This window comes from Giraffa tippelskirchi, chromosome 3, assembly GCF_054371585.1.
Source record: "Giraffa tippelskirchi isolate mGirTip1 chromosome 3, T2T-mGirTip1v1.2.pri, whole genome shotgun sequence".
NCBI lineage: Eukaryota > Metazoa > Chordata > Mammalia > Artiodactyla > Giraffidae > Giraffa > Giraffa tippelskirchi.
In genome coordinates this window covers 156,424,505-156,447,884 of record NC_137277.1, presented here as the reverse complement: position 1 = coordinate 156,447,884, position 23,380 = coordinate 156,424,505, and the positions used below count along the sequence as shown (strand labels likewise).

General features: G+C 39.0%; 1 protein-coding gene across 1 annotated transcript in view; it reads right to left on the bottom strand.

Moving 5' to 3' along the window:
* Positions 1-23,380, bottom strand: part of CPS1 (carbamoyl-phosphate synthase 1) — a 144,072-nt gene that overhangs the window by 78,312 nt on the left and 42,380 nt on the right. The window contains exons 12-19 of the mRNA XM_081582737.1: positions 22,845-22,943; positions 17,075-17,170; positions 12,200-12,389; positions 10,740-10,897; positions 9,129-9,257; positions 5,944-6,088; positions 3,961-4,171; positions 1,676-1,874 (exon numbers count right to left, since the gene is read on the bottom strand). Of these exons, the coding sequence (XP_081438863.1) occupies positions 1,676-1,874; positions 3,961-4,171; positions 5,944-6,088; positions 9,129-9,257; positions 10,740-10,897; positions 12,200-12,389; positions 17,075-17,170; positions 22,845-22,943 (1,227 nt within the window). The remainder of the gene's footprint in view (positions 1-1,675; positions 1,875-3,960; positions 4,172-5,943; positions 6,089-9,128; positions 9,258-10,739; positions 10,898-12,199; positions 12,390-17,074; positions 17,171-22,844; positions 22,944-23,380) is intronic.

Here is a 23,380-nt window from a genome sequence, read left to right as displayed (position 1 = left end):
TATTTGAAGAGTTAGACAATGTATTCATAGATTTGCTAGCCTAAGCATAGAAGAGAGTAGCAGAAATAAGGTATTTTATAGTATTATCAAATTAAGAAAATATTTTCAGAGTACTTTATAAAATTTTTAGTATCAGTAACTAGTTCTATAAGTAACTTATCATGAATTTTTATTATTTTTGAGTGCATGACAATATATGGAGTACATTCAATAAAAGAGAAGCAAATGTAATAATAGAATATGTAAGTTTTTTTACAAAATTTGTGCTTTTAAATACTTTACATTATTAAAATTCATATCCATTAAATGAAGAGTACACCATTTTTCAATGGAATGACCATTGAGGCTTCCCCTGACCCTATTTAACTGCATTTGCATAACATCTGCCTGTAAATACTGTGTTCTAACTTTTACCACAGCTTAATTCATATTATACTTCGTTCAGTTAATATATTCTGAATTTACAAGCTGGAGATAATGTGTCACCATTATCTACATCTCATTCACTATTTCTATCATTCCAGTGTTTACATGTAGTAGTTCAGTTCAGTTCAGTAGCTCAGTTGTGTTTAACTGTTTGTGACCCCATGAACTGCCCCACACCAGGCTTCCCTGTCTATCACCAACTCCTGGAGCTTGCTCAAACTCATGTCCATAGAGTCAGTGATGCCATCCAACCATCTCATCCTCTGTTGTCCCTTTCTCCTCCTGCCTTCAATCTTTCCCAGCATCAGAGTCTTTTCCAATGAGTCAGTTCTTCACATAGGTGCCCAAAGTATTGGAGCTTCAGCTTCATCATCTGTCCTTCCAATGAATATTCAGGACTGATTTTCTTTACAATTGACTGGTTTGATCTCCTTGCAGTCCAAGGGACAAACTCAGGAAATGTTTACTAATTTGAGTTGAACTGATCATGGCATCCAGTCCCATAACTTCATGGCAAATAGACAGAGAAACAATGGAAACAGTGAGAGACTTTATTTTCTCAGGCTCCAAAATCACTGCAGATGGTGACTGCAGCCAGGATCTTGGAAGAAAAGCTATGACCAATCTAGACAGCATATTAAAAAGCAAAGACATTACTTTGCCAACAAAGGTCCTTTTAGTCAAAGGTATGGTTTTTCCAGTAGTCGTGTATGGATGTGAGAGCTGGACCATAAAGAAAGCTGAATGCCAAAGAATTGATGCTTTTGAACTGTGGTGCTGGAAAAGACTCTTGAGAGTCCCTTGGATAGCAAGGAGATCAAACCAGTCAATCCTAAAGGAAATCAACACTGAATATTCATTGGAAGGACTGATGCTGAAGCTGAAGCTCCAATACTTTGGCCACCTGATGCAAAGAACTGACTCATTGGAAAAGACTTTGATTCTGGGAAAGATTGAGGGCAGGAGGAGAAGGGAGCAACAGAGGATGAGACAGTTGGATGGCATCACCAACTCGATGGACATGAGTTTGAGCAAGCTCAGGGAGTTGGTGATGAACAGGGAAGCCTGGTGTGCTGCAGTCCATGGGTTTGCAAAGAGTCGGACATGACTAAGCAACTGAACTGAACTGAACTGAAGTATCTTCCAGTCAAGAACCCAGTAACCAAGGAAACTTAAGATTTTCAATGACATTAAGGGTTTGACAAAATAACTGAGAAGAGTGAAATAGAGGAATTAACTAAGGACTCACCTCCCCTACACTTTTCATAGAACTACCAATTCGGCTAGAAGTTCCATGAAAACGATCAAGATCCCAGCGGGGAATCTTGGTAACCATGTAATCCAGGCTAGGTTCAAAGCAGGCTGATGTCTTCCCTGATACAACGTTCTTGATTTCTGGAAGTGGAATTCCCAGGGCAATCTTTGCAGCAATGAATGCCAATGGGTAACTGTAAAAGAGGAGACAGTTATTTCTTTCAGCAATAAGTATTAACAACAGTTCAAAATATAAACTGGCTTTTCTTAGAAATTTTTGTATTATTTCACATCAGGGTATAAAGCATACCTGATTTCTGGTTCTGTATGTAAATTTAATAGCCCCTTATAAAACAAAGTGAGTCATAACAAAGTACAGAGGCATGAATCACAAAAGAGTTCACTCTCTATGCCTGACATGCAGTGTTACAACTCCCAACCTACAATTCTTCAGTCCAAAATCAATAGTTTCCTTTATAAATACTCACTTGTGTATAACCTTCACTAAGAATCTACAAAATATTCTTTTATAAAAATATATACAGGGGAAGACGGTGGAGTTAGCTGGGACTATGGCATATGTGGGCTTCCCAGCTGGCTCAGTGGTAAAGAATCTGCCTGCCAATGCAGGAGATACGGGTTTGATCCCTGGGACAAGAAGATCCCCTGGAGAAGGAAATGGCAACCTACTCCAGTTTTCTTGCCTGGAAAATTCCATAGACAGAGGAACATTCATGAGGTTGCAGAGTTGGACATGACTTAGCGACTAATCAACAACAATAACGATGGAGTATGTAATGACCATAAAATGCAGTCCTTGAAAGTTTGGGTCCTTGCTTTGTCTCCAAATTATCTTTGAACTTTGGGTTCTTTACAAACTAATATTCTGGAAACTTGATTATACTTTTCTGGAATGTCAGTTTGGGTAATTGTATTTGAAAAATCAATTCATAGAACTATAGAATTATATATGAGTCCTTTAGTACAACTTCCCAATCTAACAAGTGAAGAAAATGATAGAGACAATATTAATGTATCCAAAGTCCCACAGTCAGTGGAAGAATGAAAAGGGTAATTCAGTTTCCCTGACTCTTGTTTAGGTCAACACTCCTTACACACTCCATGAAGCACTGTGTTCAGTTCAGTTCAGTTCAGTCGCTCAGTCGTGTCCGACTCTTTGCAACTCCATGAATTGCAGCACGCCAGGCCTCTCTGTCCATCACCAACTCCTGGAGTCTACCCAAACCCATGTCCATCGAGTTGGTGATGCCATCCAACCATCTCATCCTCTGTCGTCCCCTTCTCCTCCTGCCCCCAATCCTACCCAGCATCAGGGTCTTTTCCAATGAGTCAGCCCTTCGCATGAGGTGGCCAAAGTATTGGAGTTTCAGCTTCAACATCAGACCTTCCAATGAACTGTGTAGCTACATAAAAATATCTTTTTTGTGTGCTTAGTTGCTCAGTCATATCTGACTCTGTGACCCCAAAGACTATAAAGCCCACCAGGTTCCTCTGTCCATAGGATTCTCCAGGCTAGAACACTGGAGAAAGTTGCCATGCCCTTCTCTAAAGGATCTTCCCAGCACAGGGACTGAATCTGGGTCTCCTGCATTGCAGGCAGATTATACACCATCTGAGCCACCACCAAAGAAGCCCCCAAAATATCTTTAGAGGTAAATATATTTTCATTTAAATGCCATGGAATTTAAATACCAGATGTTAAATGTATTAATAGATACAGAAGAAGTTAGTTAATTTTCCTTGCAGTTGTGCTTGCTAGCAATTGCTAAATAAATATAAATTCCTTCAGTTGTGAGATTTACCTATAGACAAACCCCATGTTGTTTGGTCCTGTGAAGTTTTGCTGAAATAAAATAATGTGTATTACATCCTTGAGTCAAGAGAACTATATTTTTTGTCTAACGCTTGCTATATACCTGAAAAAGATAGTTGAGGACTAAAATTAAGGATTAATTTGTACTTTTCAACAACATCTGCAAAGCGCAATTAAGAAGCAGATTTCTCACAGCCGGTTTTGACCACCCAGATTTTGATTAGTTTATGATTAGCCAGCAAACAAAGCCAGCTCACAAAACCGTTTGCCTCAATCTGGCAGCAAGCTCATTAATAACCATGTTCATAGAGGACGTGACTGGGAGCCAGCCTACAGAAATGGGGACTATAATTTGCAAATGCAGCACAGTCTTTCACTAGCTGTCACTTTTCCAAATCAGTCTGTAAAGAATCTGCAGACCCATGGTCAAATCATTCTGGTCTTACCCAGTAGCCTTTGAGGCCAGGGCAGAGCTTCGGGACAATCTGGCATTCACTTCAATGATGCAGTATTCCATTGAGGTAGGATGAAGGGCAAATTGAATGTTGCATTCACCCACGATGCCCAAGTGGCGAACGACATTGATTGAAACACGTCTCAACATCTGAAACTCCGCATTGGAGAGCGTCTGGGCAGGGGCCACAACAACCGAATCACCTGTACATCCAAGAAACACTTGTTATTTGGTAGCATATCTAAACAACCAACTTTAGTGACCTAACAATCCATTTGTGTGACCCAAGACACAGAATAGGCTAAGGGTTTGCTGGAAATAGAATTATTTTAAGGAAATACATACAAGGCACGTTCTCTCCGATTGTTTCACCTATATTACTCGGATAATAGACTATACAGTCCATGGAATTCTCCAGGTCAGAACACTGGAGTGAGTAGCCTTTCCCTTCTCTGGGGGATCTTCCCAACCCAGGGATAGAACCCAGGTCTCTCGCATTGCGGGCAGATTCTTTACCAGCTGAGCCACAAGGGAAGCCCAAGAATACTGGAGTGGGTAGCCTATCCCTTCTCCAGCGGACCTTCCCAACCCGAGAATCGAACCAGGGTCTCCTGAATTGCAGGCGGATTCTTTACCAACTGAGCTATCAGGGAAGCCCATTACTCAGACATGTTTACAGAAATCACTCTAAGCTTTCCCAAATGCATCCAGCAATCAAGGCTTAGTCATCTACTTACTCGATTGACATTAACTTCTTCAGTTTCTCTTCTCTGTATCATAAATCATCTCTCAAGTTCTTCCTTCCATGAAATATCAACTCCTCTTCACCTAGACTGGCTCATCCATCAATTTTCTGTATCACATCCCTTCCCATTTTCTTACTTCTCTCCCATCACAGCCCCCTGTATCTTCAATCCGTTATCCCTTAGTCACCATCCTTTCTGCCTGCAAACAAGCTCTAGTCACTACAAGCTCAAGAAGCCCCTCTCCCAACTGCCAGATGGTTACAAGAAACATCTCTCATTCCTTAATGACTAAATCTCTTGAAAGTTTAACAGTTCTACTCATCACTCATAGCCATATAATTCCTTTCCACATGGCTCACATAACCAACCTTGCATTCAAACTGCTCTCTTAAACATCCAAAAGCAACATTAAATCCTCATTCTTGACCTTTCATAGAATTTGCTACAGTCAAAATCAAAGCTCTTTTATAAAATTTGTGCCTACATTGGCTTACTTGGTAACTATCACTCCCTTCTTTTTCTTCAACACCAATCCTTTATTTTTCTTCTGCCCTATAAATCTGTTTCCCAGGGTTTGATCATTGACCCTAGTTTTCTTTAAACACCCATGGTCTTGAATACTTAGTCTATGCTTCTAGTTTCCACTATTTCCTTTATACCAAGACTTCCAAGAACCTTGCATTAACTTCTTTACTTCTATCCTTTTTCTTGTATTACAACTCCATGTTCTCAAGCCTCTTTTAGAGATTTCCACCCACCCTTCAAATTTAGCATTTCTAAATCCTAAGTCATCATCTTTGCTCTCTTGTCTAACTAGCTTCACTTCCTGAGAAATCCGTTTATTTAATCTATTTCTATTTACTGTGGCTATTTTCTTATTCACTTGGTGACTAAAACTCAGTCTGCTTTAAGCCTTCTTAATCTCATGCCCTACTTATTAACATCAAGTCTTACATATTTTACCTTCACCATATTGCTTATATTTGACCCCTTCCTCAAGTGAAATCAGGATAATCCTACATCCCCTACTTCAGAGAGTTTTTGTGAAGATGAAATTCAATATGGGAGTATTTTCAAAACTGTGAAATACTATGTATGCGTAAAATTTTATCACTATTGTGCCTGCTAAGAATATTAATTTAAAGAAAGGAACTTAATAACAAGTGCTTTGAGCCATCAGAGACATGAGTTGAAGGCATTACCATTATGCTTGAAGATTCCTTGCCTACCTGTATGAACACCCATGGCATCAACATTTTCCATGTTACAGACAGTGACACAATTGTCATTAGCATCTCGGACCACTTCATATTCTATCTCTTTCCAACCTGTCACTGACTTCTCCACCAGAATCTGGTTGGTCACAGCAAAAGCCTGGAAATTGGTGAAAAAAGAAATCAAAGAGTAAGAAAAGAACTAGCTTTAATGTATTTGGCAAAGTGCCCCAGCCTAAACCCTGGTCCCACTGAAGTCTCAAGCCTAGTCTCCATCCTTTTCTATGCTCCAGAAGGCACCATGTGTCACAAAATCAGTGAGGTACTAGGAATAGCATCCTGCAGTGAATATGCTTGATTTATATTATTGAGGCTTGCCATTCAAAGTGCTGATATGACATTAAATCAAACTAATTTAGGCAAAAGAGAAAATAATTGAGCAATCAGGCAAAGGAAAATGAAATTATTTCAGTAGCTAGGCTTCTGTGAAACCAGAAAATGTGATAAGTGCAAATAAATATGGAAAAATAAGTCTAAAGACTCTGTCTTTCTCTAAAATAGCTGAGGATGCTTTGTAAAGAACATACACAATAAAAGTCAGTTGATGTTGATGAGGAGAAGAAAGGAAATGATGATGGTTGTAAACAGTTAGCCAAGATGGCATATGAAAGTTGGGAATTAGAAGAATCATATGCAGCTATTATTATGGGTAATCACTGCCTAAGTGCTTAAATATTGAGTCATATATCATGCATGCCTGATTAAACAGATATGAATTAGTATAATTATCATTCCTTATTTACTCTGTACCCATTGGTGAGTGGAATGCTGAACCCAAAATCTGAAAGAGGCAGTCTCTAACCTTAGGACATTTAGTTGCTGAAAAATCCAAGGAAGAAATGTCCCTTTGTCTCATAATAGATTTGATTGGTGATGGAAATAAAAGCAACTGGACAAAGTAGTCTGAACTTTTTCAAATTATTAGCAGGTACCATAATGAAATAATAACTCAGTGTAAGTTATTCTGTGATGTGCCTCAACACTATTTTTTTTAACCTCGGTCAACACTACAGGCTCCAGCATGTGCATTTGAAAATGTAACACTTTTGTCCTCACAGCTACCCATGATGAGGTTTTCAAAGTGGTTAAGAAACTCTGTAGCCAGTGTGAACAACTTAATAATGATTAATTTATCATTTGGATTACCTGCTAATAGAAGAAATCTCGAAAACAAAGGAGATGAATGGGGGAAGCCTTTTGCATTCTAATGGAATAGACTGGACACAAGGACAATTAAGATCAGCTTCCATTGTTGCCTCAGCTTCTTTTTCTTTTAAGTCTCAGATTTTATACAAAGATTAATTTAAGGACCTACATCAGGTTAATGCAGTTTCTAATGAAGCTAAATATAATATCAAGACAGTAAGGGGTAGCTTGAAAGTGAAAGTGTTAGTCGCTCCATTGTGTCCGACTCATTGTGATCCCATGGACTATAGCCTACCAGGCTTCTCTGTCCATGGGATTCTCCAGGCAAGAATATAGGGGTGGGTTGCCTTTCCCTTCTCCAGGAGATCTTCCCAGTTAAGGGATTGAGCCCAGATCTCCTGCACTGCAGGCAGATTCTTTTGCTTAGAGTATAACAATACATGTCATTTTTCTCATGGGAAAAGCCAGCTGTATAAATAATTTTAAAGTATCCCATTCCAAAGGTAATCTTCATTGTAAATATTCTAGATGACTGAGGATTCAGAATGCTTTTATACTGTAAAAAATATTTTAATTGAGAATAAATATGCATTGTCATGATTGACAGTAATAACATGGTTGTTAATATTAAAAACATTAGGAACATCTAATGTGCTAGAGGAAAAAAAATGTATACCTCCATAAGCATCTTTTCTTTAAATACATGATTCAGAAGTCCAGAATGGAAACAAGAAACGTTTATATTAGATATGTTTCCCTTTGTGGGAGTTTGTTTTGGCAACTTTAGAAAAACTCAGTCCAAGTTTTGGACATGTAAATTTGCCATTGCAGTTATTTTGTTGTTGTTTAGTTGCTAAGTCCAAGTCCGACTGTTTTGCAACCCCATGGACTGTAGGCTGCCAGGGTCCTCTATCCATAGCATTTCCCAGGTAAGAATACTGGAATGGATTTCCATTTCTTTCTCCAGAGGATCTTCCCAACCCAAAGATCAAACCTATGTCTCCTGTTTGGCAGGTGGATTCTTTATCACTGAACCACCAAGGAAGCCCTGCAGTTATTTAAATACATTTAACTTTATTTATCTATTCTCAAAATCTTACAAAAATTCAAAGACCTCATCTTTTTTTGTTTCACTCCAAAAAGTAATGATAAAGGTATAAACTCTGCTTGATATTTACTCAACACCCCCCCCCCAAAATAGCCATCATAATAATTCTGTCAGCTTTGTATCCATAACTGCCCCATGGAAAGTTATATGAGCCTCTTGGGCACAAACACATTCATTAAGTGTGAGCAGAAGTCACTGCTTTCATGGAGCATGGTTTCTGTGTTAATATCTATTTTTTGGAGCATATCTGAATTTTCTGAAGATTTTCCCTTTAATACTTAAGAAAAGAAGTACTCAGAAATGCGTTAGAGTGATTTTGCTGAAAAGTAAATTGTAAGCACTCAAATCTCACTTTTGCTTATATGTATGTGTGGCAGTTGGCAAAGAAACCACTCATTCATGATACTATGAAGTTTATATTGTATTTATTTAGACACCTAAATTTGAGGTAAAGCTAAGCTGCTCAGTATGTTACATTTCCCTTACTGGACACCATACATATCAAATTGTTTCAAAAGATAACAGCAAAATGGAATATTATATTCTGGGTGTTTTTTTAAACCACTAAAATAAGTTTAATATCACGCATGTTTTGGAGCAGATTTTGAAGCATAGGGAGATGGAATTGGATTGGCTGCCTATCAATGAAATCAGTAGACAGTACAGTGAGGAGGGACCTTGGGTTAATGTAGTGTCCAGTGTAAATAACTTCACTGTACTTCCATTTCAAAACTGTCATCTCTTGGAAAACAATTTAGAGATGTGACAGTGATTTATAAACAGAGAAAAGGTCATTTTTTAAAAATCTATGTAACTTTCTTTAATTGAAAGAGTATATCAGGGAGTTTTCTTGGTTGGTAAGAATTTGGTCTGCAAAAACACATACCTTTGTGCTGAGGTCCATTAAGATCTCCCTATTAGGACAGATGCCTGAGCCTAATCCGCCCAGGGCATAGGCAGAACGGATCATCACCGGGTAGCCAATGGCGTCTGCTGCCTTCAGCGCATCCTCAATCTGTCAACAAGAACACAAACTCAAAGCTGTAAATGCTGACCACACTAGCAGAAAAGACCAACCAAGAGAGTCTGGTGATTCAAGTGTATCGGTTTTTTTGTGGAAAAAGACTATGTTCGATTATTCCCTCATTGCCTTCTGAAAAACAAGTATTATTTTAAGAATTTTAAGTTAAATTTTAGGATTTTTTAATGCACAGTGAAGGCTCTTTTCTAATCCCTTTGGGGTAAATTTTATTTTGCAATATAAAAAATAAAACAATGACCAAAGGCAAAATAATTGTCATTAATTTGAGAATGAGGGCCATATTGAAATTTTAAATTCAGTTAAAAATCTTCACCTCTTAACAAAACAGGTTTTCTACTACAAAATCTAACTGGAACGCTATATAGAACGAGACTTTTCATTTTTCAAGTTCAGTCGGAGAGTAGTCCCAGAAGCCTGGATTTTTTTTTTTTTTTTTTTAACTTACAGAATACAACATATGGTGGCTATATTTTTCTGTCATGGAATATTATTACACTACCAATGAGAGTGTAATTATACCTTTCCCATATGCCTGTTTCTCATCCTAAGGAAGCAAGGACATAATTAAATCGGGCAATGAAAGAATAAATGTATAGCAGGAGGTTTCCAAATGTTCAGCAGAGCTATCCTGGGATTATTCCTGATTGACAGCTTTGCAACATGCTATGTACTTGATAACGCTCTTTTCTGAAAACACACATAGCCCATCTTTAGCTGTCCCAGCTGTACCTGCGTTATCCCAGAAGATTTGCCTGTTTCTACAATGGGGAAGGTGCATCAGAAACTGCTTCCACTACCCCCATTTCACTGACTGTATGCCTGAAATCAGGAATAAAGTCACAGACAAAAACAGATGTACAGAAATTCTGACCTTTTCCTGGCACCTGGTAAAAGCCTATCAATAGGTACAGGACACAATGGAACATGATTAAGAGAAATGCAAAACAAACTTTCCTCTTTAAACAACTAAGCCACAGGTTTCTCAATTATAAATATTACTGATTAGATCCAATGGCTTTGTAGATGATTTTATTGTAAAATGTTTATTACATTCTAACAAAAAATTTTAAATCAATCATTTCCCATTTGCAGGACGTTCTCACAAAATGTGTGACTGATCCCAGGAAGAAGGTAAAAATTACTTTGGCATTGCAAGTTGATATGGTTCTTTGTTTTGATTCAGGAGATCTGATACTCAGGGCACTTCAGCCATTGATAAACCACATCACCTGTGGGTTTATGCCTCCCTTTTCATAAAATAAAATATTAATATGTATCCCTAATGTTTCAGTATTGAATGTTGCAATTAATACACAGTGTCTCTGAAGTACTAGCACATTTCTGGAAGAAAATATATGCAAATAAAACACTTTATTATTTTTTGGCATGACAAATCATTGCCTCTAAATGCAAGACACATAATGGCCCTGCTTCTCTAGAACAAAGATTTCCTACCGATTCCACTGCAAAGCTTGGAGCAATCTTTTCATTAATCTCGTTTAGTTTGTCTGAGAACAGCTGTCTATCTTCTGTGGCCATAATAGATTCAACTGAAGTTCCCAGGACTTTCACGCCATATTCCTTGAGCACACCTCTCCTGAATAATTCCACTCCTACAGAACAACAACAAAATAAACAAACCAATAAATAACAGTAATAAATAAGCAAAATAAATCTGTTTTTTAAAATAACTTATGTTTTCTATAACAGATATCTCAATGCAACTTTATTTTTTTAAATCTTAACTACAAAAGGCCCCCATCGGTCCACAAAAGAATTACACTTAGGGTAAAGAAAAGTTTTGAAAGAAAAATTCTGAAGACATTTTAGCAAAATATTTTGTTGGTGCTAAAATATCTTCAGAATTTTTTTTCCAAAAAGTTTTTGTTGGTACTGGGCTTTTCAGGTGGCACTAGTGGTAAAGGACCTACCTGCCAATGCAGGAAGTTTAAGAGATATGGGTTCGATCCCTGGGTTGGGAAGATCCCTTTGAAGAGGGTTTGGCAACCCACCCCAGTATTCTTGCCCACAGAATCCCATGGACAGAGGAGCCTGGAGGGCTACAGTCCATAGGGTCTCAAAGAGTCGGACATGACCGAAGCTACTTAGCACACACATGTACTTTGTTGGTGCTACTATTAGATGTATGTTCACTTTTATTCTCAGAATAAAAATCATTATTCTAATTAATAAAAATCATAGGATTACTGTAAGGCTTAAGATTTTAGTATATTTCCTTTCCTTCTAAGGAAAGTCTATTCCTATAATGAACTTCTCTTATTTAAATAATCCCGTTGATATGGGTATCTATCTGGGCTAAAAATTATCAAAATTGTTTGTGTTCCCACTAATTTGATGTCTAATTTTCACTACATTTTATAGTTGATATACACATTACATCACCAACTGCTTCCTGGAACTAGCAATGGGATTCTCAATAATGATCTATTTCTAAAGGTTTAAAACATTTTAAATAGGACAGAGCTTGGACTCAGCAGTTGTATGAAGGGATGATAGAGAGACTCATCTATGTGACCATGAAAATATATGTGACACATATATTTATGTGTCACAGAGCACTTAATCAATGTTAATTCTCATTTTTCATTCATAATAGTTCTCAGAGTTTCACTGGAAGCAGAGAAAAGCAGTATCATGGGACAGAGGGAGGGACTCCAAAAAACCTACTTAACTACCACAAAGCATTAAAGCAAAAGGTTTTCCTTTTGTCCCCCAGCTGTTCTGGGAAATAAACTGGTAATATTCATCATGTGACATTATCAGGTGGCTGTTTGCTAAGCTTCCTCACACAGAGGAAAGCTTTTATGAACACACAGAGCACAACTGTTAAATAAATTAAAACAATTGTTACATATAAGTACATAAATCAAAACTCTGCAAATAAAAGAACTCACCACAATTCAGAGCTGTCTGGCCACCCATGCCTAGAATTAACCCATCTGGCCGTTCTGCTTTGATGACCTCTGTGACAAACTGAGGGGTGATGGGAAGAAAGTAGACAGTATCTGCTTGCTTTAAGCCCACTTCATTGGTTTGCACCGATGCAATATTTGGGTTCATCAGGACAGTTTTGACATTTTCTTCCTGAAAGAAACAAAAGGATTTAGAATCTTAACACGTGATCTAAAGAGAATAGTCATAATTCAAATGAAGAGTATTATTGGGTAACAAAATTTTAGGTTATTCCATGGGCTGCAGAGATCAGTAACAGGACCATTGTGAATGGAAGTTAAAAGATGACAAACATTTGGTGAGAGGAAGAAAGAAAATTGCTTGAAAATAAAACTGTCCAAAAAGAGCTGCTACCTCATGACAATCATTCTAAATTCCTTGTTGCTACATGTATCAAGCAAAGCTGGAGATGTTTTCTATAGAATTTGACCAGAGGTCCGCAAATACTATGCAACTTTACTCAATTGACTTTAAAAGAATAAAATATTCTGAATTTTTCTGAATGAGTAAAATACAAAATGGAGAAAAAAGACAACATCAAAAGAGGTCCGAAATTACTATGCAACTTTACAGCTCAATTGACTTTAAAAGAATAAAATATTCTGAATTTTTCTGAATGAGTAAAATACAAAATGGAAAAAAAAGACAACATCAAAACTGCTTCCTTTCCTAATGTCTCTTGAAAAATAACATTGAGCATGTGCTTTAAATGCAAGATAATGTATTCTCGTCTAGATGGAAGCACTGAGAGCCTTCTGCTGGTTTCCATTTTCCTTAGATTTTCATGCCTGCTGTAGTGCTTTGACAAAGAGCATTATACAACTGTTTATACATATTATATAAAAAGAAAATGACCATATGGCAAAAAAAAAATGAAAATATAAAAATTTGTGTATATGTGTGTGTGTGAAGATATTCATAGCCCTATCTCATTCCTGACATCTGGAGAGACCCCTAAAATAATTCTCCATGTAGGGTACTAAGGATAATAACTTTATAAACCAGGATAAGGGTGACAGTTAGTAAAATAATTATTATGAAATATGGCCAGATGGTTCATTTTTTTCACTCATCAACATGTCAATTTTGAACTCTTCTAAAAAGTCAACAAAATATTCAAATGAAAGTATAGAAATCATCCTTAAAAGCCCTACATATCCTTAGGCGGAGGGTCTGGGTAAAAAACGAGATATATTTCATGCTACCTTAAATTCAAATAGTGAATTTAAAACTTGTGATGTTCTTTTTACTTAATATACGTGATTTTTATAGCAAAACTGTGAAAGAAGTTTTCACCTTACAGATGAAGAAATTGAGATTTAACAAGATTAAGTGACTTGCCAAAGATCACATAGGTGATAAAAAAACAAAATTAGGAATGTAATCCAAGTCTTAGGATTCAAGTCCTATGTCCTTTCCTCAATATGAGTCGTCTCTAACAATGTAATGAATTGTTTTTTATAAAGAGTATTATTAACAAAATATTGAATGGATACCACATCTGCTGGATCATCGAAAAGTAAGAGAGTTCCAGAAAAACATCTATTTCTGCTTTGTTGACTATGCCAAAGCCTTTGACTGTGTGGATCACAATAAACTGTAGAAAATTCTTAAAGAGATGGGAATATCAGACCATCTGACCTGTTGCTTGAGAAACCTGTATGCAGGTCAGGAAGCAACAGTTCGAACTGGACATGGAACAACAGACTGTTCCAAATAGGTAAAGGAGTACGTCCAGGCTGTATATTGTCACCTTGTTTATTTAACTTATGCAGAGTACATAATGAGAAGCACTGGGCTGGAAGAAGCACAAGCTGGAATCAAGATTGCCGGGAGAAATATCAATAACCTCAGATATGCAGATGACACCATCCTTATGACAGAAAGTGAAGAAGAACTGAAGAGCCTCTTGATGAAAGTGAAAGAGGAGAATGAAAAAGTTGGCTTAAAGCTCAACATTCAGAAAACTAAGATCATGGCATCTGGTCCCATCACTTCATGGGAAATAGATGGGGAAACAGTGGAAACAGTGTCAGACTTTATCTTTGGGGGCTCCAAAATCACTGCAGATGGTGATTGCAGCCATGAAATTAAAAGACGCTTACTCCTTGGAAGGAAAGTTATGACAAATCTAGATAGCATGTTGAAAAGCAGAGACATTACTTTCCCAACAAAGGTCCATCTAGTCAAGGCTATGGTTTTTCCACTAGTCATGTATGGATGTGAGAGTTGGACAGTGAAGAAAGCTGAGCATAGAAGAATTTATGCTTTTGAACTGTGGTATTGGAGAAGACTCTTGAGAGTCCCCTGGACTGCAAGAAGATCCAACCAGTCCATCCTAAAGAAAATCAGTCCTGGGTGTTCATTGGAAGGACTGATGTTTAAGCTGAAACTCCAATACTTTGGCCACCTCATGCAGAGTTGACTCATTGGAAAAGACCCTAATGCTGGGAAGGATTGGGGGCAGGAGGAGAAGGGGACGACAGAGGATGAGATGGCTGGATGGCATCACTGACTCGATGGACATGGGTTTGGGTAGACTCCAGGTGTTGGTGATGGACAGGGAGGCCTGGCGTGCTGCGATTCATGGGGTCGCAAAGAGTCTGACACAACTGAGCGACTGAACTGAACATAAAGATAAGCAGATGCATTTAAAATATAAGTTAGAATTTAAATGCTGCTGCTGCTAAGTCGCTTCAGTCGTGTCCGACTCTGTGCGACCCCATAGATGGCAGCCCACCAGGCTCCGCCATCCCTGGGATTCTCCAGGCAAGAACACTGGAGTGGGTTGCCATTTCCTTCTCCAATGCATGAAAGTGAAAAGTGAAAGTGAAGTCGCTCAGTCGTGTCTGACTCTTAGCAACCCCATGGACTGCAGCCTACCAGGCTCCTCCGTCCATGGGATTTTCCAGGCAAGAATACTGGAGTGGGGTGCCATTTCCTTCTCCGAGAATTTAAATAATTAAGTCCAAATGAAGCACACATCATTAACAGAAGTTATAGAAGGTCTCACTGCTCTAGAAAAGTAACAACAGAAAAGTATATTTGTTAAGTATTTTCCTGCATGTGCTATACAATGAATACAGCTATTTTTATAAATCAAATTACATTGGAAAAGGTCACATAAATGCATGTAATGAGTTTCTATTCATTTTAAAACTTAGAAATAATTTCAAACCATTTTAATAAATGTTACATCATTTTTTCTAATATAGTTCCAGCTATAATATATATGTATAATCTAAGATTTTTAATATTTAGTTCATAAATTCATCTCTATTAACCTCTTAATTAATCACCATACTATATCTAATAATTCCTATTCTTCATCTAAAATGTATAACTTCACCTTTTGGCTGTAATGCACATAAAAAATATTAACACTACCTATGAAAATATTAGTTCTTAATAAAACTACCAAATAGGATAAAAAATTGCAGCCTAGTTAAATGTGTTCTAAACTCTGAACACATTTAAATTGTGTTTTAACCAATCTTAACCATTGGACACTCACTAATTATCTTTCTAAAGATAAGTTTAACCTCAGTACAGTGAAATAGAGGATGAGATGGTTGGATAGCATTACCAGCTGAATGGACATGAATTTGAGCAAACTCCGGAAGATAGTGAAGGACAGGTAAGCCTGGCATGCTGCAGTCCCTGGGGTCGCAAAGAGTGGGACATGACTGAGCAACTGAACTGAACTGAACTGTGAAACAAAGCACACTTTGAAAATGTACACAAAAAGCCTGTGTGCATGTGGGTGAACACACATGGGTGTATGGAGAAGAGTATTAAAAATAAAAACAAATGGAAAGAAGAGTAAAGCAATTGGGGCAGAGGGCTGTGTCTATTTTCAACAGACATCTGTCAGGAGAAAAATCTCTGTATATAGAATATTGAATAAAATAAAGAGAAAAAGGGAAAATTTGACCATCTTTCATGTTGGTTGGCCTTTTGCTGCCTTCCCTTTGTAGCTCTCTCCTAGCCAAGTCTCTTTGTAAGAGTGGCTTGACACCACAAAACCTGTGGCAAGGTCACAGAGAGCGCACATTGCCTTTGGATGGCCTGATTAACACTAAAATGTGGACTATTCTGGAAATAAGGACACCAAAGAGAAGCCAAGTTAGTTCTTCAACAGAAATAGCATACATGTACAGTGAGTTTTCTACAGGTTTATTTTACTATGATAAAGATGGGGGAGATTTTCAGAGACTGAAGAAACAGGGAGGATATTCTTTACAATTTAGTTATCGAACCCTCTATTCCACTCAAAAATCCAGTTATACTATCCTGGTAGGTCATCCAGTCCAAGTCACAGATGGTGAAATTAGGTGGCCCACAATAACTTCTAAAGCTTGGACAAAAGGCATTGTTGCCTTTGCTCCTCTGGTTGGATCTTCCCCGTTTCAACCAAAGAGAAGCGTGAAGCATCCCTTAGAACATTCGAAGTACTCTACAGCACCAGGTATGCCCAAATTCTCTTTCACACAAAAGACAAATGTGCTTTAAAAGCTCACTGCCTTAACAAGTAATATCTATAGTGTAGACTTACATGTTTTTAGTTTAAATAGGGATATCTTAGACAATTTTGGAGGTCAATCCAATCTTCTTAATTTGCAGGTGTGCACGGTTGAGAAAGTTAAAAATCTTGTCTGTGATCAAACTTCCTTTTATATAAGATGTGTAAGGAATAGTGAAAGAAATTAATTATAGTGACTTTGAAAAGAGGTAGTGTCATAAATCTAAATTATAAAATACTAATTAGACTCATTAAAGGGAGTATATTAATTCCAGGAAAGATCATGGTCTCTCACCTTCATGGCTTTTACAGCTTGCGATCCTGAGTAATCAAATTCACCTGCCTGACCAATGGACAGACCTCCTGATCCTAGGATAAGGACTTTGGAAACCTGTAAGCAATAAAAAAAATGACATCACTTTTATTACTAATATGGGAAAATAAGTCATTTTTAAGTATGGTAAATATAAACTATATTGTCTGGCTTTATGTGGGGATTTAAAGTACAATGTTTTGAAATATACAATACATGAGTAAAAAGATCAACAATTTAAACATCTCAAAAATCAATTTCCAAAGATCATGAAGCTTTTTTCACTTAAGCAAAAAATTTTTGGAAGAGGTCTACATTTTATTTAAACATGTATAAATATCTAACAATAACTACATATATATGGAAATGTATATCTATATATGTTTATAATAAATATAATTTATATATAATTTTTAGATAATCTCCTTAAAATTTAATTGGCTAAATGTATGATTATTCCGTGAGTTTCTGCTGACAAATAATGGGCATAAACGGAAACAAGCATGTGAGCCTTTCCTAACAAATGAAGAGAAAACACAGAAGGCAAGGAGAAACAGGGACACCTTTACATTTACATTTTGCCTTTACTTTGTGGTTTAACCCAGAAATATTTACAGAAAATACAATAATAAAAAGATCATGTTTTAGCTACATACTGAACTTCATACAAGTTATACATATGACTTCAAGCAAGTAATAATACTGCTTATTTCTAACCACAACTGCCAAGCCATTCAGAGGAAGATGCTCTAGGTCACTGCAGGAGAGAAGGACTTAGGAAACAGTTTGTTTTAATGAGTGCCTACTATGTGTAACGCAACGTAGAATCCCAATTTCCCCTTTACCTCACCATTTAAAAAAAGGAAGGCATCTGAAAAATATGAGTTGATATTATGAGAAAAACACTATATGGTGGATGGCTTCGTTAGCTATGGAGAACCCATAGTTTGATTCCACACTGAGTGGCTGGATTACCTGCAATCTCTCCATCTCAGTAAAAGAGGCTGTAATAGAAATCTTTAAAACAAACTATCTAATTCAACTTATCATTTTATGTAAGCATATAAATCAATTATTTTTGTTCATGATAAGAGGATTTTACATATATGTGTGTGTGTATATATACACACATATAATAAATATACATATATACACACACATGTATGTTTGTATGTATATATACTTTTATGTATATATATACAAAATACATATATATAAACATATATGTGTGTATATATACTTAAAAATACACCTACAGCCTTCTACATTTTATGTAATAATGACGTGGATGTGCCTTAACTTTGAAAGAAATGAGTGAAACCTTTTCATATCACCATACATATTCAAACAAATAAGGATTCAAGTCTTAGGCTATATTAATCCTTATCTATCTGCTCTTTAGAGGTAAAACAATATTATTCCATTCATGATGTTAAATAAGAGATCTTCTAGTTAAAAAAATGTGATCATCTATAACGACTGTAGTCTGAACTGCATCTCAAGCATGCATCGGGCTCTGGTTTATTGAGTAATGGACAATTTATCAAATTTGAAATTAAATTAAATCTTACTCTTTATTAAATTATTTTTATTAAAAATGTTCTAGAAGAGATGAACTTTAAAAGACATGATTTTTAAATCACAACATGAAGATTCCAGTGAACATCCAATGACTCATGTTCAGTTCAGTTCAGTTCAGTTCAGTCTCTCAGTCGTGTCTGACTCTCTGCGACCCCATGAATTGCAGCACGCCAGGCCTCTCTGTCCATCACCAACTCCTGGAGTCTACCCAAACCCATGTTCATCGAGTCGGTGATGCCATCCAACCATCTCATCCTCTGTCGTCCCCTTCTCCTCCCGCCCCCAATCCTACCCAGCATTAGGGTCTTTTCCAATGAGTCAACCCTTCGCATGAGGTGGCCAAAGTATTGGAGCTTCAGCTTCAACATCAGACCTTCCAATGAACACCCAGGATTGATCTCTTTTAGGATGGATTGATTGGATCTCCTTGCAGTCCAAGAAACTCTCAAGAGTCTTCTCCAACACCACAGTTCAAAAGCACCAATTCTGCGGCGCTCAGCTTTCTTCACCGTCCAACTCTCACACCCATACATGACCACTGGAAAAACCATAGTCTTGACTAGACGGACTTTTGTTGGCAAAGTAATGTCTCTGCTTTTAAACATGCTATCTAGGTTGGCCATAACCTTCCTTCCAAGGAGGAAGCGTCTTTTAATTTCATGGCTGCAGTCACCATCAGCAGTGATTCTGGAGCCCAAAAAAGTAAAGTCTGACACTGTTTCCACTGTTTCCCCATCTATTTCCCATGGAGTGATGGGACCAGATGCCATGATCTTAGTTTTCTGAACGTTGAGCTTTAAGCCAACTTTTTCACTCTCCTCCTTCACCTTCATCAAGAGGCTCTTTAGTTCTTCTTCAATTTCTGCCATAAGGGTGGTGTCATCCGCACATCTGAGGTTATTGATATTTCTCCCGGCAATCTTGATTCCAGCTTGTGTTTCTTCCAGCCCAGCGTTTCTCATGATGTACTCTGCATATAAGTTAAATAAGCAGGGTGACAATATACAGCCTTGACGTACTCCTTTTCCTATTTGGAACCAGTCTGTTGTTCCATGTCCAGTTCTAACCGTTGCTTCCTGACCTGCATACAGGTTTCTCAAGAGACAGGTCAGATGATCTGGTATTCCCATCTCTTTCAGAATTTTCCACAGTTTATTGTGATCCACACAGTCAAGGGCTTTGGTATAGTCAATAAAGCAGAAATAGATGTTTTTCTGGAACTCACTTGCTTTTTCGATGATCCAGCGGATATTGGCAATTTGATCTCTGGTTCCTCTGCCTTTTCTAAAACCAGCGTGAACATCTGGAAGTTCACGGTTCACGTATTGCTGAAGCCTGGCTTGGAGAATTTTGAGCATTACTTTACTAGCATGTGAGATGAGTGCAATTGTGCGGTAGTTTGAGCATTCTTTGGCATTGCCTTTCTTTGAGATTGGAACGAAAACTGACCTCTTCCAGTCCTGTGGCCACTGCTGAGTTTTCCAAATTTGCTGGCATATCGAGTGCAGCACTTTCACAGCATCACCTTTGAGGATTTGAAATAGCTCAACTGGAATTCCATCACCTCCACTAGCTTTGTTCGGATTGATGCTTTCTAAGGCCCACTTGACTTCACATTCCAGGATGTCTGGCTCTAGGTGAGTGATCACACCATCGTGATTATCTGGGTCGTGAAGATCTTTTTTGTACAGTTTTTCTGTGTATTCTTGCCACCTCTTCTTAATATCTTCTGCTTCTGAAGGGCCATACCATTTCTGTCCTTTATCGAGCCTATCTTTGCATGAAATGTTCCTTTGGTATCTCCAATTTTCTTGAAGAGGTCTCTAGTCTTTCGCAATCTGTTGTTTTCCTCTATTTGTTTGCACTGATCGCTGAGGAAGGCTTTCTTATCTCTCCTTGCTATTCTTTGGAACTCTGCATTCAGATGAGAATATCTTTACTTTTCTCCTTTGCTTTTCGCTTCTCTTCTCTTCCCAGCTATCTGTAAGGCCTCCTCAGACAGCCATTTTGCTTTTTTGCATTTCTTTTCCATGTGGATTTTCTTGATCCCTGTCTCCTGTACAATGTCACGAACCTCTGTCCATAGTTCATCAGGCATTCTGTCTATCAGGTCTAGTCCCTTAAATCTATTTGTCACTTCCACTGTATACTCATAAGGGATTTGATCTAGGTCATACCTGAATGGTCTAGTGGTTTTCCCTACTTTCTTCAATTTAAGTCTGAATTTGGCAATAAGCAGTTCATGATCTGAGCCACAGTCTGCTCCTGGTCTTGTTTTTGCTGACTGTATAGAGCTTCTCCATCTTTGGCTGCAAAGAATATAATCAATCTGATTTCGGTGTTGACCATCTGGTGATGTCCACATGTAGAGTCTTCTCTTGTGTTGTTGGAATAGGGTGTTTGCTATTACCAGTGCGTTCTCGTGGCAAAACTCTATTAGCCTTTGCCCTGCTTCATTCTGTACTCCAAGGCCAAACCTGCCTGTTACGCCAGGTGTTTCTTGACTTCCTACTTTTGCATTCCAGTCCCCTATAATGAAAAGGACATCTTTTTTGGGTGTTAGTTCTAGAAGGTCTTGTAGGTCTTCATAGAACTGTTGAACTTCAGCTTCTTCGGCGTTACTGGTCGGGGCATAGACTTGGATTACCGTGATATTGAATGGTTTGCCTTGGAAGCGAACAGAGATCATTCTGTCGTTTTTGAGATTGCATCCAAGTACTGCATTTCGGACTCTTTTGTTGACCATGATGGCTACTCCATTTCTTCTAAGGGATTCTTGCCCACAGTAGTAGATATAATGGTCATCTGAGTTAAATTCACCCATTCCAGTCCATCTTAGTTCGCTGATTCCTAGAATGTCAACGTTCACTCTTGCCATCTCCTGTTTGACCACTTCCAGTTTGCCTTGATTCATGGACCTAACGTTCCAGGTTCCTATGCAATATTGCTCTTTACAGCATCGGACTTTGCGTCTATCACCAGTCACATCCACAGTTGGGTATTGTTTTTGCTTTGGCTCCATCCCATCATTCTTTCTGGAGTTATTTCTCCACTGATCTCCATTAGCATATTGGGCACCTACTGACCTGGGGAGTTCATCTTTCAGTGTCCTATCCTTTTGCCTTTTCATACTGTTCATGGGGTTCTCAAGGCAAGAATACTGAAGTGGTTTGCCATGCCCTTCTCCAGTGGACCACAGTCTGTCAGACCTCTCCACCATGACCCATCCGTCTTGGGTGGCCCCACACGGCATGGCTTAGTTTCATTGAGATATACAAGGCTGTGGTCCGTGTGATCAGATTAGCTAGTTTTCTGTAGTTTTAGTTTTAGTGTGTCTGCCCTCTGATGCCCTCTCGCAACACTTACCGTCTTACTTGGATTTCTCTTACCTTGGGCCTTGGGTAATTCCTCTTGCCACCGCCACCGCTGCCGCCGGCCCCAGCCCCCGGCCTGGCCTAGCCCCTCTCGACTGCCGCCCCCGGCCCTCGGCCCCCAGCCCCCGGCCCGGCCTAGGCCCTGTCAGCCGCTGCCCCCAGCCCCCGGCCCGGCCTAGCGCCTGTCGGCCGCCGCCGCCGGCCCCCGGCCCCCGGCCCGGCCTAGCGCCTGTCAGCCGCCGCCCCCAGCTCCCGGGCCCGGCTCGCCCTAGCCCCTGTCGGCCGCCGCCCCCGGCCCCCGGCTCCCGGCCCGGCCTAGGCCCTGTCGGCCGCCGCCCCCGGCTCCCGGCCACCTGCCCGGCCTAGCCCCTCTCGGCCGCCGCCCCCGGCCCCCGGCCCGGCCTAGCCCCTCTCGGCCGCCGCCCCCGGGCCCCGGCCCAGCCTAGACCCTGTCGGCCGCCGCCCCCGGCCCCCGGCCCCCGGCCCCCGGCCCCCGGCCCGGCCTAGCCCCTGTAGGCCGCCGCCCCCGGCCCCCGGCCCGGCCTAGCCCCTCTCGGTTGCCGCCCCCGGCCCCCGGCCCGGCCTAGCTCCTCTCCGCCACGCTTCTGCGCCGAGCCGTCGCAGCCGCCTCATGTAGAACAGACCAAATAGTTAGCTGCTAAAATGATGGATGATTGCAATATTACCAATCGTCTTTCATAGACATCAAAACAGTTTACTTCATTCACTTAATAAAGGCATCACACAATAGAGAAAATCCAAAATCATACACCAAAAAGAAGCCCACATATACTGACCTCAACTCGAGATGCTACTAGGCCTGGCTTCGGTAGTACCGATGTAATGGTGGTTCCTTTCTCCTTCTTTATCAGCGAGATAAAGGAATCAAACAGGTACTAGAAAAAATAGAGCCAACTAGTTAGAAGTTTCAAAACTCACAAAATTGTCACTTAAAATACAGTATGTCCAGTTCAACTTGAACTTTAGATAAGCAACAAATAACTTTTTAGGATAAGTATTCCTATGCAATATTTGTTTGGGGGCGGGAGTTGCCAAAGCCAGCAAAACTAAATGTTTATTACTATAAGAATTAGACCAAATAAACACCTCTAACTGCTCATGTCAAATTCTATTAAAAGAACATTTTAAGCAGACAATGAACATTTCAGATAATGCCTTCTGAGAATGTCATTTTCAGCCCCTTAATTATGAAGCATTTTCTTCTTCTAAAAAAAAAATCTAGCTATGCAAAAAAAAGAAAAAAGGAAGCTATATTACTTATGCACCCTACAGTGAGAAATAACTGGATTTTTAAATTGTCTATTAGATCTAA